At 32.1% G+C, this 19,668-nt stretch overlaps 3 protein-coding genes across 4 annotated transcripts; 2 read left to right on the top strand and 1 right to left on the bottom strand.

Moving 5' to 3' along the window:
• Positions 1–811: 811 nt before the first annotated feature.
• On the top strand, positions 812–1,234 carry LOC102660896 (putative lipid-transfer protein DIR1). Its single transcript, XM_006606884.4, has one exon. The coding sequence runs from the start codon at positions 873–875 to the stop codon at positions 1,182–1,184; it is 312 nt and encodes a 103-aa protein (XP_006606947.2). The 5' UTR covers positions 812–872; the 3' UTR covers positions 1,185–1,234.
• Positions 1,235–1,467: 233 nt separating this feature from the next.
• Positions 1,468–9,930, bottom strand: LOC100815578 (signal peptide peptidase-like 5). The gene is made up of 11 exons (XM_041013502.1): positions 9,642–9,930; positions 6,009–6,174; positions 5,456–5,624; positions 3,882–3,916; positions 3,617–3,773; positions 2,979–3,032; positions 2,775–2,867; positions 2,350–2,492; positions 2,117–2,187; positions 1,943–2,026; positions 1,468–1,865 (listed from the first exon to the last, which is right to left on the bottom strand). Exons 1-11 carry the CDS (start codon positions 9,745–9,747, stop codon positions 1,783–1,785), a joined length of 1,161 nt encoding a protein of 386 aa, XP_040869436.1. The 5' UTR covers positions 9,748–9,930; the 3' UTR covers positions 1,468–1,782.
• A 3,208-nt stretch (positions 9,931–13,138) lies between these two features.
• On the top strand, positions 13,139–19,610 carry LOC100820384 (prolyl 4-hydroxylase 1). Of its 2 annotated transcripts, none has more exons than XM_006606536.4 (12): positions 13,139–13,306; positions 13,377–13,424; positions 13,522–13,590; positions 13,666–13,718; positions 13,820–13,885; positions 15,186–15,260; positions 15,812–15,886; positions 16,656–16,726; positions 16,811–16,862; positions 16,974–17,063; positions 17,630–17,776; positions 19,279–19,610. In XM_006606536.4, exons 1-12 carry the CDS (start codon positions 13,243–13,245, stop codon positions 19,384–19,386), a joined length of 918 nt encoding a protein of 305 aa, XP_006606599.1. In that variant the 5' UTR covers positions 13,139–13,242; the 3' UTR covers positions 19,387–19,610. The 2 variants fall into 2 exon arrangements, with proteins under 2 accessions (XP_006606599.1, XP_003556579.1); XM_003556531.5 differs by having other exon boundaries at positions 13,142–13,306; positions 17,684–17,776.
• The last annotated feature ends 58 nt before the right edge of the window (positions 19,611–19,668 follow it).

Here is a 19,668-nt window from a genome sequence, read left to right as displayed (position 1 = left end):
TTTTTGAAAATTAATGCATTAAAGAAACTTATTTAATGTATTAAATAAGTATTTAATGCATTTCAGGAAAAAGCATTTAATGTATTAAATACAGTTTAGAAATTAATTTTTGTTTCATTTTTTATTTATAAAATTATGTTTTCTTTTTACATATTTGTAAAATTATTTGGAGAGATGAAAAAAAATGTGTAAAAAGAAAGAGTCTACCAACAAGTAGTTAGTCCAAATAGTATTGAATTCAAATTTTTTAAATAAAGTTTTGTTAAAATTAATTATGAATAAAATTGATAGATAATTCTAACATAATTACACAAAAAAATCTTTAATCATAATACTCCCTTTAGACCTCAAATGTAAAAAAAATAAAAAAAAAATCAATTGTGTTAGATTAAAATATAAACAAATTTTAATTAACTATCACCTACTTTATCACCTACTTAATGATGTATTTTCAAAACATCATTCGTTTAATTGAGTTTTATTTTTAATAATCTTATTTTTTTTTCTTATATAATCAATATAGATGATATTTTAAGGAATAAATTAACTTTTTATTGAAATTATCAAAATTAAATAATATTAACTAATTTTTTGTCTAATGGTTGAGTCCAGAGAGAGTAATATTTGTGGGTGGAGTTTTACTGGTGGATGTGGACAGGTGTGAGCCACATGTTACCATGCAGTGAGTCAGAAAAAAGAAGTGGCAGGATATCCGGCGGGTTCACGGCTTGGAAGTTGCAATAAATATTAAATGAGGATGCAGATATTCTTCTTCTGTCGGTGGTATGATATATATATATATATAAGGCCGGGCAGAAAGGAAAGGAAATACTATTACATAGCAGAAGCAAAGAAAATACTATTACTAGCTAATGAGTATGTATCTGAAGCAGAAGCAGATGATAGTGGGTGTGGCATTGGTGGTGTTCTTGTTGTTGATTTCGGTGAAGGGACAAAGCATATGCAACGTATCCTTACCAGATTTAATGACATGCAAACCAGCGGTGACGCCTCCAAATCCAACGCCACCCTCCCAACAGTGCTGTTCTGTACTCTCACATGCAGACTTGCCCTGCCTTTGCTCTTACAAGAACTCCCCACTATTGCCTTCTCTCGGAATTGATCCTAAGCTCGCCCTCCAACTCCCTGCCAAGTGCAACCTTCCTCATCCTCCCAACTGCTAATTAATGCTTCTGCTTCCTACTTAAATAATAATAATCATAGTTTCTAATTATTCTCTTCTCTTGTGCACTCCTTTTTTTTCCGGCTTAAGATCGATCCACGTTAATATTTAAGAATGTCGATAATCTCATGTACTAAATATGATAGAGTACAACCATGACAAAAAAAAGAACCAAAATGAATGCGTAAATATTAGAAGACGAAAATATTAATTTTACAGGTTTTATACCAGTCCGCGCGTCAATAAATGAAAAAAAAGAGTCAGTCATTAAGGCAATGGACCACAGCTTTTGTTAAAGAGGAAATTAAAATTATACAAAGAATAGAATATTAAGAGGTGATAGTGAATTGATGACATCCTGCCTGCACATGCCCACCCAAAAACCATGCTCTTTTTGCAATAACTATGCTGCTGCAGCAGCAGAAAGAACATTAATTCACTTATCGTTGGTTGGTTGATCACAAAAATACAATAGAGGAAATAATTGTCTTTGTCTGTACACCTGGAATCTCTCCTAAGTCCTAACCACTGTATGTATATTACTTCAGAGAACATTTCCATTTCTCAGTTGCCATCTAAACTTGAGAAGGCTCTTTGGACTAAGACGAGGAGGAGGAGTCTGCATCATAGCTCCAAAGGTACTTTAGCTCACCTCTTTTGCATCCCAATACCACAGTCACTCCTGTCCATAATTGGATATCAGACAAGCTATATAAATGCACACCCACCTTATCTAAAGCACAAAACTAGTTACCTTACCTAGTGTACATGGAACCAGGTACAGCAGTGCAGGTTGTCCATGACCGTTCATCATATATAGCCCCAGATATGTGAAGAAGAGGCCTTAAACATGAAAGTATCCTCATTCAAGACCTTATAGAACAATAATAATAATAATACCTTTAAACATAGTAGTATTACACAACAACTTACCAAAACCATAGCCAATTACCAACCAAAGAAAATATCCGCTTGCGACCCCCTTCTTATTAGCTTTGTCGAATCTGAGACAATCAAAAACCATAACAATGCATCTTCTCAAATGTACATTAAAAAGAAGAAGAAAAACACACAAAAGCAAATATTGAAAACAAGTGTTATCTTCAAAGAAGTTTATAAAATCTTCCATTTATTCAAGTTTTTTGACCAAAAAAGGAATTCAATACCTACGAGCAAAGGAAACAAGCAAACCAGGAAAGAGAATATCTCCAAATCCAATCATATCATAGCCACCCCAAGGATCAGAAAGACGAGGAAATCTCAAAAGCATAGGAATTGCTTCACCACCGGCCTTGTCACCACGAGCAACCTAGAAAAGGAAACTCATAACTACAGGAGACCTTTTCAGTATAATAAAACTCAGGAGTGAGAATGAAAAACAAAAAACGTATATCTAAATATTTATAGCAAGATGAAAGACAGATGTCTAATGAAATTCTGTCTGTGACAACAACAACAACAAAAACAATGATAGTAAAGGAAAGAACAAGATGATTCGGGGGGTATACGATTTGGAAATTTATATTTGAGGTCCAAACTGCAATGAAGCAGTCCAAGTAAAAGAACCATGTTAGTATGAACAAAGACTTACTGTAATCATAACACTCTTCTGGAATATCACTGGAGATATGAATACCCAAAAGATGTCGTATACAAATGCACAACAAAGGAGTACAGTTGCAACCTATGATATCAGATGCATAAGCAAATTGTGAGAAATGTTCCAACAGATATTGGAGCTAAATGAGTGTGGAAATAGCAGTACAATATAAACACAAGGAACTCATTCAGGTACCTTAATATTAGGCAACCGAGCCAACTGTAAGACTGTTATCATCAAACCAATGCCCTGTCAAGAATAAAGCCATATTTCAAGTAAATTGCATAAAATAAAAGATAAAATAAACAGTTTATCATCGATGAATGGTAACAACCACAATTGAGACAACAAACAACTTTTTAGAGCAATACAGAAGAAAGCTCACTATGGAATCAAACAAGACACCAATTTTGTCTCAACAAGAGCACACATTCACATTCACAATGATTGAGTTGAAAAATATATGCATCATATGTCTGTGCCAGTACATAAGCACTCGTGTGTGCATTCATATATGTATAGATGTAGATAAAGTGGCTGCAATAATGTATAATTTTTTTGGAAATATGAACATATCAACACTAGACAGACACAGAACTAGAAATTCTGCCCTTGTTCCAGAAACAAATTTCTTGGGTTCCTCTCAGGCTTTCAGCTCCTCCAATTAGAGTCAATATTCAGTGACAACTTTCCAGAAAAGAGACTGGCATTCATATAGTAAGCATCACGAACAATACATTTCAATGTTTTCCTCACTCTCTTTAAGTTCAAATTTTGAAACAGAAATGATAATAGAAAGACCTATTGCACAGGTACTAGAAACTAGAACTCACAAGAGTATCTTGGCCAAACCATGAAAATGATTCATGCCGAGTAGCAACCCACACAACCGCAAATATCACGCAGAATAGTAACACTACCAGCGAGAAAATAGAAACCTCTCCAAACATAGGTAAATTCTGAGTCTTCTGACCACATTTTGGACGCTTTCTGCTCATGTATTTGAAAAAAAAAAATTATGAGAAATTAAGAGACATATAGCATGCGGAAAGAACACTATTTCCCTTATTATTAGAAGAAAGAAGACATTTATTGTACCTTAAAGCGAGGCTTACAATACAATTGTGCATCCCCTGAAAATGAAGGCGGACTTTAATTAATGAAAGAGGAATTTTAAGCAAATAAGAAAAAAAAAAAACAGAATCCAAATGCTTGTTAGCAGTTTATACGTATTGTGGTTTTGACTTTCAAATAGATCAATATAGCAGTTAACAGAAAAGAGAAAGTACCCTCTGATGTATTTTTAAAAGAATAAGTAATTTTTATTAGACAGAAATAAAGACAAAATATCCTCCAAAGGACAAAAAAGATAGGATGGGAAACAGAGACTAGAACATAGCAAAGTTACTCAATTTGTCTGTATGTGAGAAACACCAATTCTCTTGAAAGTTGAAACAAGCATGATCAGATAAACAGGTTTATTCAACAGAAGTAAATCAGGATGGGTCCATTGCCTGGTTGATTGCCAACGGCTATGGGCAATCTTATTGAGTAGACTACTCTACTCCAAGACTTTTTCACTATCTGTTATTCGCATATATATATATATATATATATATATATATATATATATTGAATATTTTAAAAAAAATATTATAACATGTCTTAAATAATTGATATAATTTTTATTACAATATCATATTTAAAAAAATTTATTACCTTTAATTTTATTCTTATAAATTCTAAAAAAATATTTGATTTTAAATTTAATTACTCATTTGTTTCTTATAATTTCACCATTCGTGCCTTCTTAATCCCTATAGTTTGAAAGTAATTTTTTTAATTTTTAAAGTTTATATTTTAATTTTCTTTTAGTCCTCTAGTTTATATTTTAATTTAAACTATAAGGATTAAAAGAGAATTAAAATATAAACTATAGAGAATAAAAAAATCACTTTCAAATTATAGAGACTAAAAAATATAAATCTTGTAAAATTATATGAACTAAATGAATAATTTAACCAATAAACATAATAATTTAAATTTATATATATCTATATATATAATATTATTATATTATATAATATATATTATTATATAAAAGAGTTAAGTTATTCCCCATTCAATAACTCTGTAAGAATTAAATTTTATTAATCTAATAATTGAATATTTTGATATTAATTAATCAACTTTTCAAACCAAATTTTAAATAAATCAGACATTTGTAATAATGTAATCTTATTAATAACATTTTACTTATATTTTTATAAAGTATATTATACATTGAATTTCTTTTAATGAAGTATCAAATAAATAATTTTACAAATAGTTATTGAAGGGAGTTTTGTGTGTGTTGTGTAGAATATTATCCTCCTGCCTTTCTAAGTAGTAGGATAACGTAATCATATTCTATAGAATACTTTATCCTCCTGCATTTCTATAAATTGGTTATCCAACGACATCAATATAGCACAATTTAAACCATGTAATTTTGTTACAATTTAAACGATGCATGTTTAACTGACTTAGAATACATATTTCTAGTTTATATATATAAACGATAATTAATCATGAACAAGAATAAGGAACCGACACCTTGGGCACATCATGAAATAAGATATAGTTATTTTAATTAGAAGGTTAGGAGTAAAATCCACGAAAATGTACCTCACCTCAATACCACCAATGCAGAAAAGTATAATCAGCACCCAGATAAACCAAGACGACATGAAGAAGAACAGTAGCACAAGAAAAGTAGATGCCGTAATGACGAAGACGATAGCACCCTTTGTATCTATGTTAACCAAGTCCTCAGAATCATCTTTCCCTGCTTCAGACAAGCTCTAGCAAAAGAAAAGAAAATTGGATGTTAAAGATTAATATGCATAAAGATGTATTTAAGTTGTAATAAGTTAACAAAATGAATGGAAGAAGTCATGCTCCATGGCTCCATTCTAATTGTTAACTGATTGAAAGATCAATGGCTAACGCAATACATAAGGCAGTCAAAGATAAAAGGAAATGTAGATTAGCACACATGCCAAGGTCAGTGTCAGTCTGTGGTTACAAATTTACCATATGAACATTGTTGAATTATTGTTAGTCACTGGAAACACACCTTCGCATCATGATGTAACTTAAACTACTTCAGTCACGTCAAACAACAAGAAAAGTACATAAGATTACATTTGAGCATATATCATAAAGATAGATGTAGGGTTGCACGGAAAAACCTTGGGAGACAATTCATTATAGCGTTCATCAGTTTGATCAGGAGCAGTTATATCTGACCATAGTGAAGCACATATAACTGTTCCAACAGCCATCAACCACAAAAATGCAACTGAGTAGTCTACAACTGGGCGAGTTGGAGCATATAACAAAATCTCCACTGAAATGAATAACTCAGAATCAACCGTGGGAAAATCAAGTGGAAACAAACATGGCATCTAGCAGAAAAATGCATTTGTTATTGATAAAGCAATAATATTTTTCTTTTATCTTATTTATTTAATGGAAACTACAAGCCTTCTCAAAATCCAATTTGAAAAATGAAAACAAGTGTGAAATTGATCACCATTTCTTCTTACAAAGAATGCAACAAACCCACCCCAAGATGAATACTCTCCTATTCCGACTTCCCTAGAGCCTTCGGTAGCACAACTGAGACAACCATGAGTTCTCTACCCCAACCGGGATGGACCAAAAGAAATTTTGAGAAATCAAGAGAAGGTTGCAGCAAGACGAGCCATTTCTAATTAATGATTGGTGTCAAGTAAGTGCAATGATGCATGCAATTGAGGCATCCTAACAAGCCGATAGACTTGAACCTTGTTCCAACATGATCAGATCAATTTGATCATGCACTAGTTATCCATTCTTATTGTTTAACTCTTTGACAACATGAAAAAATCAAAAACTCTGCCCCTCCTCTCTATTTATTCAAGGGATGGAAGGGTAGAGTCCTTTGGTGTCCCCTTCAGTCAAGAAATAGGACCTCAATGAATAGTTAATATATTTACTTTTATCTCATGCCTTTCTTCTTCACTAGTCAAAAGAGCATATTGCGTGCATGATTTTTAGTTTTATGAAAAAAGAGAAGGAGACCAAAAAAAGACATTGGAAGAAGTCGTCAAGGGAGATCTCATGTTTAATAATATTCTTGAAGCTTTGATTTTCAACCACATTGATGTCATGCGATCCATGTAGCCGACCTCATCAAGTGAGATAAAGTTTTGTTGTTGTTGCATTTCTTTAAAGCAACATCTTAATTTATCTTGCAATAAAATCACTCCGATTATTTGAGATGGTTTCTAATAAGATCTCCATTTTATTTTAGAAAAGCATTTTTTATCAAGGAGGAGGAGAGCACAATTAGAAAAGGAAGTGATAATATTGCATCCTCTAAAGCAAGGCAAAATAATCTGGAAAACAAATGAATTAAGAGGTATGGACTGTTAGTAACAGACTTATGACCCATAACCCTTCATTGTAACATACATCAATCTTGTTGTTGCTATGACATTCAAATAATGCCTTCAGGATGTGTTATCCCGCAAATTCTGAAAAAAAAAACAGTGAACTCCCACACTAATTACGTGAGAGGTTACCGTACCAAACCAATAAGCAATTTTACCAGATATAATGGAGGATTGAGGATAATATTCACTGGCCTTTATAAACACACATCCAAGGTTACTTTAAGTATGTTCTCTTTCTACCTCCAAGACTGACACTTAAGTGTTGGAATGTCTTTGGCTCTTTGCAACACCCTACCTCATCTGACCCCATTAGAAGCTCTCCGACATGATCAAGCAATCCCAACACTCTGGTGAGAATAGACAACATACTAACGCTGATAATTGTTACAGGATATTAGTTTTACTTCTTATCTATTCGTTATGATTTGTTTCATTTTAAACTTAGCTGATACTTTATCCTTATCTTATATCATTCTGTTTTTCTGTTTCCTTGTAATCTGTATATATACAGCATTATAATCAATAGAAAGTCACAACCAACATTTCAATTCATATTCTGTTTTTCACGTTCTTAACATGGTATCAGCCTAAACCTCGTTCCTAGACCTTCTCCACATGAACCTGATCTTTCCTCTACATAGTACCTCATTCCTCTGATCAGCCTGGTCAAGCACTTGTCACACAACTCCTTAATGGTGACAATTACCCCACTTGGAGTCGAGCAGTCATTAATCATTATGACCTTAGAGCCCAAAAACAGACTTGGTTTTATTGATGTCTGCCTTCCCAAACCTGAACCTGGTACTCTAAATTTCTCTTTTGGGTCCGCTGCAACAGTATGGTCCAATCAAGGATTGTCCATTCCACAATCCCAGCCATTGCGAATTCCATTCTCTGGATCAAAAGTGCACATGATACTTGGCTTGATCTTGCTCATTTTGATAAAAAAGATAAGAGAAATTATACTTGTACAACAAATTGCACAACAAAATATACAACTAAGAGAGAGAGAAAGAGAAAGAAGATAAACTTGAATTTGAAATGTAATAAATAATATGATGGAAGAGAGAGATAGGCACAAGATATAATGTTGTATAAATTATTGTAAGTGTATCACTTGTCAAAAGAAAATGCCCCACAAATCTTTGAAATTAGTAGAGCAATTTTTTATCTCTCCCAAGGCACCAACTCCATCTCTGCCTACTACACAATGTTGAAGGATTATCGCGATGAACTTGACTCATATCGCACACTTCCAGCTTGTGCTTGTGGTATTGTGTCAAATTTCAGTGACATTTATGATACTGACGATCTCATGGATTTTCCCCAGGGCTTAAATGATTCATATGCTTCTATTAGAAGTCAAATTCTCATCATGGATCCTCTTCCCTCCATGGCCAAAGCATATTCTCTTTTCTTACAGGAAGAACGCCAACGTTCATTATCAGATTCTCGATCCTCTCCCTTAGATCAATCGGCCATGACTGTTCGGCAATCAAATCCATCTCGAGGTGCCAAATCGGAGCCTCAATATCATTATTCCATTTGCAATGTTGATTGTCACTCCGACAGTTGCTGTTACTCAAAAATTGGATATCCTTCTTGGTGGAAACATAATCTTGGCTATAACAAATCTCATAATGGTTCTTCAACCCCTAATGATCGTGACTCAGGATCTCATTCCATGCAGGCTCATTCCATTGCTGCTGTTATTGCCTCATCTTCGGACTCTGCACCTAAGAATAATTTGATTCCATCTCAGATTCAACGACTTCTTTTAACATTGGTAATGAACAATCTGTTACAGATTTTGCAGGTACTTTTCGCTGTTTTGTCTCTTTTAAAACTCAATCTATTATTTGGATTTTAGATTCAGGTGTTACAAATCATATGGTATTTGATCTGTCTCTTTTTCACTTATACACAAAAGTATCTACATCTGTTAAATTACCTGATAACCAATTTGTTTCAGTTCATCATGTTGGTTCTGTTTATTTAAAATCAGGTCTTTTAATCTCAAATGTTCTCCATGTTCCTTCTTTTCACTTAACTCTCTTGTCCATTAGCAAGCTTTCCAAAGACACTAACTCTTGGATTAATTTTACACCAACCACTTGTTTTCTACAGGACCAGAGGACAAAGAGGATTTCATGTTCTGTTTTCCACGTTCTTAACAATAATCAATAATAGAGAAGTGCTCTAGCTATCCACTCTACTATTGGCGGAAATAATCTTCCTTGTAGTCACAAATGAATTGGAGACAACCAAATAAAACAGTCACCACATAGGGAACAGCTCAAGATAGCTACATCACTTAAACATAATCTAACCATGGCTAGAAAAAATAACTTAAACATAGTTTAGTTGAAGGACTGACCTTTACTTTTAGACGTCAAAAGTTTGTTGAGAGTGTCTCCTGTTGACTTAGTTATCTCCACAACTGGAATTGAAATATTTATCCTGGTGTAATTGGAGCACTCCATCTCAAAGAGTTCTAACAGATAGAATTAAGACAAAGTTGTTGACTAAAACAGATTAAAAATAGCAGAGAGTGGATAGTAACAAAAAAATAAATAAAAATATATATATACACCAACCATCGGCGTTGTTTATCATCAAGGTGGCAGTGGCACCTGCGGACTGTGCAAATGTAGCTTTAGTTGTGAAGTCACAAGTACCCCGTACACAGAGAGCAACTGATCCGGATAACTGGAAGAAAAGGGAGGGGTAAATGAATTTACATTCTAAAAAGGTGGGAAAAGAAAAGGAGAGGATGAGAAAGAAACCTTTGAAGTTGAAGAGGAACAGCAGTCAATAGGATCAGAAAAAAGAGCAGGAGTTTTGGAAGCTTGATCGGCATCTTCAGGCAAATAAGAGCTGAATCTAGCAGTCATACCGTTATAGTCAACATCTTTCTTCCCATCGATCCAGCTCTTTATCTTCACCTGCAATGGAAGCATTCCCATCCAAATTCAATTCAGCATTCAACATATTATAATGAATGTGTTTGACTACCAATTGCAGGTCATGATGGCAGGAGGCGTCATCGGCGGCCGCTGCTGCGAACAACGCCAATAATAGAAGGACGACGACGGCCACCGCCAAAGAAGGGGACGACGCCATTGTTAATTGCGATCGAATTCACTCACTTCCTTCCGTTTTGTTTTCTCTGACAATGAGAATGGCATCCCCGGGAATTTCGTGGCGCCAACATTTTAAAATACTCACTCTCCTAACCAATATGCCAAACTTTACTCTGCACCGTTACTTCTATACTTTCATTCCACTCCAAATTACTTTCTAAAATGAGTGAAGATTATTCTTTTTTTAAATAATATTCATTTTCAATTTTTGGAAGCCAGTTTGGTTCCTTCTTTTAATTAATTCCAGACCAGTAAATTATTTCATTAGATTTATTTTTTAGTGATATATCCTAAATAAATTGCAACAATCCAGTTGTTGTAATTAATTTAGTACACAGTTACAAATAAAATTTGAATATCTCATTCAAAATTGAAAAACATCAATGTGGATTTTTTTTAAAATGTTAAAACATCAATTATTTTATAATGAAATGAGCACTGTACGAAGTTGACACAAATGTTATGGCTATGTTGCAAAAAAATAACTAAAAAACCAGAAAATACAGAATGAGCGCCAGATAATAATTTCATATTAATTCCAACTAACCCATATGCTTTCATTTTTAATAATATTCCGGAAAACCATACAAGTGCTGTAATCTGACTCTCCGTGGATGATGGTTAAAAGTTGAATGTTGATAGTGAAAATTGTTATATAAATAATTAAAATTATTTATTGAAGTAATTAAATAATAAAAATAAACATATTTATATGATATTTTTATATAAATTTTAATTTATTTTATAGATAAAAATATATTTTGAGGTGCTATAATTTTATTTTTTTTAATTAATTTTAAATTCTTATAATTTTTTGTATAGATAAATATTTTGATTATATTTTTTGTTTTAATTATTATATTTTTCATATTATATATTCTACTATTAATTTCATAGGATTTTTGCCATCTACACATTCTTATTTTATAGTTTGAGTGTGTTATCTAGATATATCTAAAGAAATATTAAACACATCAAGGATTTGAAAGACCTAAAACAAATTTAAAAATGAGATATTTTATTTACTCATAAAATAGTTTATTAAAGTTTTTAAGTTTTTTTAACTATTAACTATTAAATCTCTTTTTTCTAAACAAAGTTATGATATTGATGAAGAGTTGTTACTTATTAATTGTTACTGTATCAATAAAAAGAATAACAGTTACTTGTAATATTTTAATTAAAATTTATTTTAAAATATAATTTTACAATAAATTTTTTTTGAGGTATATTAATCCTAAAAAAAATTGGGGGCTTAAAGCTCTTACTTGAGCTGCTTGAACCTTAAACTGATCTTGATTAAATGCATAATGATGTAGTTTGCTAATACGGTCATACTAAAAAATAAGGATATGACATATTTTTGTTTTTAATATGAGCACATTATCAAACTATATCTTAAAATAAAGATATACACGTTAGCAAATTTTAATTTTATATTGTATCTTATAGTATTTTTAATCAAGTTTAAAACAAAATAAAAGAAAAGCATATACTTTAAGTAGATATTATACTTTTGTTTATGATAACTAGTTGAATAAAATAGTGACAACAATTACATTTTAAAGATTAAAAAAATAGTTATATGTATTAAAGGGTAATTTAAGAATATAAATGTGTATACTAAAATAGATAATTGTTTTTATTAATAATTATATATTAGCATGATAGTTAAAATAAATTGTCTGATATAAATTATTAAAGAAATAATAAAAAAATAAAATGAATCTAACATTTATCATTGTCAATTATATAAAGTATAATGTTGAAATAATAAATTAAATATTATAAATAGTATAATATAAAAAATATTAAATATAATAAAAACACAAAATGAATTAAACTAACTATCTATCATTTATCAATATGTTGACGTATAATGGTAAAATAATAAAGCATGTAGTGTAATTGTTAAATTAAACAATTTTATAAAAAAAAATAATAAACTTCAATTTTATTTAAAAAAGATAAAAAAATTAATAAATATTTTGAATATGCATATAAAGAATCCTGAAAGTTAAAAATTAGCATTTAAAAATCACAAGTTACTAAAAAAACTTATTTATCAAATAATAAATAGGTGTTTCAACTTAATTGAAATGACTTGTATACATTTTTTAGATTATTTTATCTTTTAACTAATTCTAAAAATCATCATTGATCAAATAATTATTAAAAAAAACTCATACAATTTTTTTACATCTTTTAATTTTTTTTTAATTTTAAACTCAACAAATAAATGAAATTGGCAGTTGAGGCACTACGTGCCTGTTTCCGACTAGTATCAATAATATTAAATACTTACATTATTAGACTCGCTCAAATCCAATTTAGTAAGGATAATATATAGATAAATAATGTTTTATTGGTTCAAAATTTAATTTCATTATTTTTTGTTCATTAACTTTGAATGTTGCCATTATACAATGTCAGTAGTAATAGATATTAATTTCACGTTCCCTAAAAAAAAGATATTAATTTCAAGTAGAGAATAAAATGTAATATTGGTTTGATCAGGAATTAAAATGAAATGCTAATTTCATATGAAAATTGAAATATAAAACTTGTTTGATAATTCACATATCATGTTAAATTTTTTAAAATATATTTTAGGTTAAATTGAAAATAAATAATTTCATCCGAAGTTTTTAGTAAAAAATAATGCAAAATTGACGAGTTAATTAAATAAAGTAAATGTTCTTATGAGTTTTTTGAGGTTAGTGAGTCTTGGTTGTTATTTTTAGATTTGATTATAAAAGCAATGGGAGGGAGTGAGTGACATTGATTGATTCATTCATATTTTGATCTTGAATTGAATTCATCATCTCCAACTCCATGGCTCCGGCGATGAGGATCGTTTTCGGCCTTCTCACATTTGTCACCGTCGGAATGATTATAGGTATCCATCGTCTTTGCTCTCTTCTATACTCTTGTAGTACCTTATAGCATTCACTATTCTCTTCTTACAGGCGCTCTCTCTCAATTGGCTATCATACGAAGATTGGAAGACTCTCATGGTATAAGTATAATTTTATTATTTCTTAGGTTAAATTTAGGATTTATTATTATAGCACTTTCTTATTCTCTGTTACCCTTACTGCTCCATGTATGTAGGCACTGATTCTTTGCCATTTAGTAGATTGCGTGGACTCGACACTGATCGTCACCTTCAACTGCCAAGAGGTCTCTATTCTTTTACTTTTCTCTACACTGATGGTTACATTTCGTGATTTTTCAACCATTTCTTCTCATTTTCAGGTATTCCTTTTTGGAATAATGACAAGGAAGCAGAAGTCTTACGCCTTGGATATGTATGTCTGTTCTGTTCTCCCTCGTTTTTCTGCTAACCTTTTTTATTTACATGTTTTCTCACTTATTTTGATTATTGTTCCTGTCTGATCCTCAATTGTAGGTCAAACCTGAAGTGCTTAACTGGTCTCCACGAATTATTTTACTCCACAACTTCCTGAGCATGGAGGTATGACCTCACTTCTAAATGCTGATTTTTCATTATTAAAATGTTTCTTCAGCTCATTTTTTTTATATATGTTATCGACTCTAGTATTCATTCCCTCTCTTAGTGAAAAAAATGGCTCAAGTTTATGTTTTTTGGATCACATTTATTCGTGATGCAGCATGGAAAAGTATTACGTTCTTTATCTCCTTATTTTGGTTGTATAACTTTAAATGGCTGACTACAATTTGAATGTTCACAGATTTGTTGTTATTATTTCTAATTCTAGTTATGAGTGGCAAAAAGGAAAGAGGTTGTAGTTATGGCATTCTTGAGGCATTTGGAACTACGGACGAGATTCATGAGTTTTTTTATTAAAAATAAAATCTAGTGTTGTCTCTGCAGAACACAATCATTCTAAATTTCTTTCTAGTTTGATGGTTTCTTTGTTGGCATCTATTCTCGTATGTTGAGCCAGGCATGTTTGTCAATAATAAGAAAAAAAGGGAAACATTCACTCTTAAAACTCAGAATCCCTGAATTACAACCATATTATGGTAAACCATTGTTAATTCTAACATATCTATTAATTTGGTTGTAAAGTTAAGGTATAAATCTAATAGTTACATCATTCTATAATTGTCATTATATTCTGTGCTTTTGTTTATGGGAAAACTAGAAACTGCATGTTTGGACTCTGTGTGTATGTGTGAGTGTGTGTCTATATATAAGATCATATAAACTACTGGAGTTAAGGCTGTTAAACAAAAAAGAAAGACCCTATCAAGCATCCACTCTTGCCATCTGGGACCCTTTTCACTTAATTGCATATTCTTCAATTTCTCTTGGCAAAGTACCATTTAGTGGATGAGTGGATCTATTCTGGTGCTTCATCAGTGAAGATTGAAGAGTCAATTAAAATTTCCTTATGAGGTACCAACACGTGTTGGTCTGAGCGGAAGGGTGCTCAAATCTCTTAATTGTGTGTTCTTGGGTTTGATTCCGAGATTTGTGTATGGAAAAAATTCTGTTGGGAAGGGTTCTCTGCTTTACTTCTTGATCATGCCCTGGGTGATTAGTCTCTCACCTATTGAGTGGGAAATTAAAAAAAGAAGTTTGCTCGTGAAGTGCTAGTCTGCTAGATCTAAAGTGTGATATGCTTGTTAGCCATATATAAGATCTTCCTATCCCATGAAAGTAGATCAAACATCAAATATGCTACACCTGGGCAATTAACAGTAACTTAAAAAAAAAATCATCTGCTGAATAAAAACTATGCTGATGATGGGCATACGAGTGTATTAAAATTATTTTATCTTCACAGGAATGCGATTATCTCAGGGCTATTGCTCTCCCTCGCCTGCATATTTCAAATGTTGTGGATACAAAAACTGGAAAGGTACATTGACAGTTTTCTTTTTTGAAATTTCACTTTGATTGATCATAATCATCAATACATGCTAGGTGATGAGGTTGGTTTTAAGTTTCATTTTGCTCAAGTTAAGTATTGCCAGATTCATCATGGGAAAATTTTTGTATGTACGAATTTAACATAAAATACTACATGCCATTTAGGAAAACAAAGTGCATATGCATAGACAGCAGTTTGTTGTTTTGTTACAATTAAACCTTCTATATCTTTGCCATTCTACTTGCAACTACCTTGCTAATTCACTTAATGACTCTTTAACAAGTGCTTCTGTTGGCAAAAATGGTAAATTTGTGCTGCTAAACACAGTTCTGGTTGTGAGGCAACCATGAAAAATACTAAGAATTGCTTTAGCCTCTTCCAACATGGCCAAATGACTACTTTCAGATGCTTCTATCACTACATAAAGAAAATCCATATCAAAACAAATGTGGACATATAGTGCAGTAGTAGTATATAGGGTCATTGGCATCTATGAACATGTGTTTCTTCATGAAACGTGATATCTCTATCTTGTGCAGGGAATCAAGAGTGATGTCAGGACTAGCTCTGGTATGTTTTTGAATCCTCAAGAGAGAAAATATCCTATGGTACAAGTAAGTTAACAATTTTACTTTCCCCTCAAGTCTTACTTAAGTCATTAAATCAGTGTAAAAAGCATGGACTGCACCATCTGGTGTAACCATTAAATTGAAACAGTTTTCTGTAGTCTGATACACACTAAAAACAACACTTTTGCATGGAACTAGCTGGTTCAATAAGAATCCTTGTTGGGTGGTTATTAGTGATCACTGACCTGTTTGGTTTTTGAAAGTTGGAACATTGTGCCACCCCTATGGTCCTTTAGGGATTAGTGACTCACTCCTTGGTTTTGGTTACATCACAATCACAATGAGTTATTTTGCTCCCCAGATTCATAAATCTGATCATCAAAAAATTGGAAACATTTCCACCGTTTAAATTAAGGGTGGGCATGATTTGGTTCCCTATGAAAAACTGAACCAAACCAAACTGCTAATAAGATGCAGTTTCCAGAACCGAACTAGTTTGGATTTCAGTGAATCAGTTCAGAACTGGTCTGGATTTCAGTGAACCAGTTTAGATTCAGTTTTAAACATATGAACTGGTTTGGTATTTATTGTAGTTCCTTAGAAAGAACCTGCAAGTGCTAAGCATGAAGCTGCACTAGTTAATCATAAATTTGATTTCTGCATATGTATAATACTATTTACTTTTTTTCATCATTATATACAAATTTTAGATTCCTTGAAAACCTTATATTTATTTATTTTTGTACAAATCCACATTTTATTGAATAACATTAATTGTACAGTCTGATAAAATATGTTCACGTTGCTCAACTAGGCAATTGAAAAAAGAATTTCTGTCTATTCCCAAATACCAATTGAAAATGGAGAGCTTATGCAAGTCCTGAGGTGAGAATATGACTTATTTTTTCATGCTATATCTGAACAAGATGGGTTTTACTAGTATCAAGACTAACATCTGCAGCAGCACAGGTACGAGAAGAATCAATATTACAAACCCCATCATGACTATTTTTCTGATACTGTAAGTTGTATTTTTCTTAATTTTCAAATTATAGCCAACATAAGAATTTCCTTAGAGTGGCTTCAATGAAATCCCATCTATAACCTTTTGTGCCTTTCTTTTTTGAGACAGTTCAACTTGAAGCGTGGTGGGCAGCGAATAGCCACAATGCTTATGTATTTAAGTGACAATATTGAAGGAGGAGAAACATATTTCCCATTGGTAAGCTTCTTGTTTTCTGAAATATGTCATTTAACATATTTTGGTTGTTGCTGTATACATATGAAGCAGCATATGAATAGTCTGACTCAAGCAAATATTAGATGCCAAGCTGATGCTGGATTTGTGTCTGGGCCGTAGGTTTAGGTTCTAACTGAGAAAAGAGTGTGTTTTGTTTAATGACCAACAAAATATATGGGTCTTTTGGTTTTCACTTCCTCTGTTAGTTCCTTGAAGTATCAAAATATTCTGCTGTATCTTGTATGTCCCCCAGCTTTATTCAAATCTTATTCTGCATTCCTCTCATTGATAATTAGTTAGATTTTAATTTATATGTGTTCTGACAGGCTTTGAAAGGGAATGCCAAATTATTATGATGCCCGTCATTATGTTTACTGGTTAAACTAGTTTTGTCAATCTTATGCCTTATTGTCTTTTCCTGAATTACGGTATATATTGATTCTATTTGGATAATTGGATTTTACCTTTACCATGAGAAATATGCTCAATTTGTAAAATGCTAGTAATAGTTATCTATATATGTGCTAACCTGTTCTCTGTCATTCTAGTTGGACATTTTGACCGTACTGATGCTGCTGTTAGTGATATACAATATGATTCAGGCTGGTTCAGGTGAATGTAGCTGTGGTGGGAAACTTGTCAAAGGGCTATCTGTGAAACCAATTAAAGGAAATGCAGTGCTTTTCTGGAGTATGGTTAGTGTAATTAGTTTGCTTATTATGGACATTATCCACGGACACCTAATGATTATAAGGAGAAAGTAAGACAATTATTTACAAAATAAGGCTTAAATAACTCTAATTTCTTGGAGTTATCAATTTCAGCATCAACAGGCCAACGAATCCCTTACAAATAAAATAAAATAAAATACAGGCTCATCTCATATTAATTTGGAACTTAAAATCTGTTGAACTGACCTATTTCTCAAATCACAGGATGGGAGTTTGTTTGAAACTGTATGGAATCATTCTTAAATCAAGAGAGCCTTTTTTTCAACTGCTGTTTGCTTTATCTTCCCACTTATACATTCTATCTTTGCATTATCTTTAGTCGATGTGAGACTTGAGTTTTTTCCAATACACCTCCTCACACTTAACTCTTTTGGGCTTGGTGTGTGGATAATATGATGGGTAGCCCGTTAATGAATTTAAGATAGGCTCTGATACTATCTTATAATGTGAGTTTTTAAGTTTTATACATCTCAGTGCATGCATGGGTTAAAGGTTGCAAACATAAATTTGATTCAAAAGTATGTTGTAAACTTAAGTTTGATAAAAATGAGTTTTCTATAGTTTGATTTATATTTGGAGATTTTTTGTTCCAAAAGTATGTTGATAAATGAAATTTGTTTAAATAATACCAATCAAAGTACTTCTACTTATTCAATGGGATGTAACTCAGTTGACAACACACGTCGAGTTTGTGGGAAGGATCTGAGTTCGATTCCCACAAAATATACTCTTGGGAAGGGGCGAAAAACTTTAAGTGTGACTAAACTTTGGACCAAAGATTAATCCAACAATTGACCCAAAGGGATGAAACTTGTGAGAATACCTTGAGATCCCACTGAAGAATCAAAGGTCCTAATTACAATGGTTACAAAAAAAAGTAATTTTACTTCATGTTTTTAAAGTAAATATACAAATCAAAAGTACTTTTACTTTAAAACATTTGTTGCTTTTGATCTAAACCCAAGTTTGCCATAAACAGGTTACAAAATTAATTTTGGGGAACTCCAAACATGATACAAAACTGAGTTTGGGTTCCAAAAGTATGTCTGAGATCTCATAACAGATCCAAACATTTTATTAATATTTTTTTTTCTTTTTTGGGTTTTTGTTTTGTAGCATTTGACCCCACACACATACAAGCACCCGGTGCTTGATGAGATCTTTCCCCAACCATTTCATCTTTTGTTAAGAACCGGTCTTTTGTTAAGAACCGGTGCTAAATAGGAAGAATCTGTTTTAGAATCATATACGGAGATGATCTTATAATTCCTCCCCTCTATTCTTGTTTCAATTTATACTCATCAGGCTTTAGCTGATTTAGCAATAGGGCAGCCCTACTATTCTTGTGATAGAAAATGTCAATGCTCAAGAGTATTAAATCATGGAGAGTCTGTAATTGTTTGTGCTATGGATTTTTTAGCTGGATGGAAAATTTACGATGGAAAATTATCTACTTGTCTTGTCAGGGACTGGATGGACAGTCAGATCCGAATAGTGTGCATGGAGGATGTGAGGTGATCTCTGGGGAGAAGTGGTCAGCTACCAAGTGGATGAGGCAGACGACTCACACTTGATTTTTTAGCTGTCAACATCTTGTGCTGTGACTCGAAAAAAAATCACTAATTGGATTTCCGCCGCTATATTTGTACTTGAGAAAAATAGTTTAGTTATTGATAGCATAAACATTTGATAGGGTTAACCTTCGATCCATAAACTACAGCATAATCTGATATTAGATCCTCCAGGTATGGTTTTATCTATACCAATGGTTGCGAATGATATAGCCCTCTCATTTATTTAAGTAAATCTCTAGACATTTTGATTCGAAGAACTGACATTAAGATTTTGACTCTTTC

This window comes from Glycine max, chromosome 20 (assembly GCF_000004515.6).
Source record: "Glycine max cultivar Williams 82 chromosome 20, Glycine_max_v4.0, whole genome shotgun sequence".
In the NCBI taxonomy this organism is placed as follows: Eukaryota; Viridiplantae; Streptophyta; class Magnoliopsida; order Fabales; family Fabaceae; genus Glycine; species Glycine max.
This window is presented reverse-complemented; position numbering and strand designations above follow the sequence as displayed.

Coding starts and splice junctions, on each gene's coding strand:
- LOC102660896 (XM_006606884.4), top strand. CDS start 873: ATGAGTATGTATCTGAAGCAGAAGCAGATGATAGTGGGTGTGGCATTG.
- LOC100815578 (XM_041013502.1), bottom strand. CDS start 9,747: ATGGAGTGCTCCAATTACACCAGGATAAATATTTCAATTCCAGTTGTG. Junction 5,625..6,008: donor TTGTCTCCCAAGGTTTTTCC/GTGCAACCCTAC, acceptor CTTTTGCTAGAG/CTTGTCTGAAGCAGGGAAAG. Junction 2,493..2,774: donor AGAAGAGTGTTATGATTACA/GTAAGTCTTTGT, acceptor TTCCTTTTCTAG/GTTGCTCGTGGTGACAAGGC.
- LOC100820384 (XM_006606536.4), top strand. CDS start 13,243: ATGGCTCCGGCGATGAGGATCGTTTTCGGCCTTCTCACATTTGTCACC. Junction 13,719..13,819: donor AAGTCTTACGCCTTGGATAT/GTATGTCTGTTC, acceptor CCTCAATTGTAG/GTCAAACCTGAAGTGCTTAA. Junction 17,064..17,629: donor GAGAAACATATTTCCCATTG/GTAAGCTTCTTG, acceptor CTGTCATTCTAG/TTGGACATTTTGACCGTACT.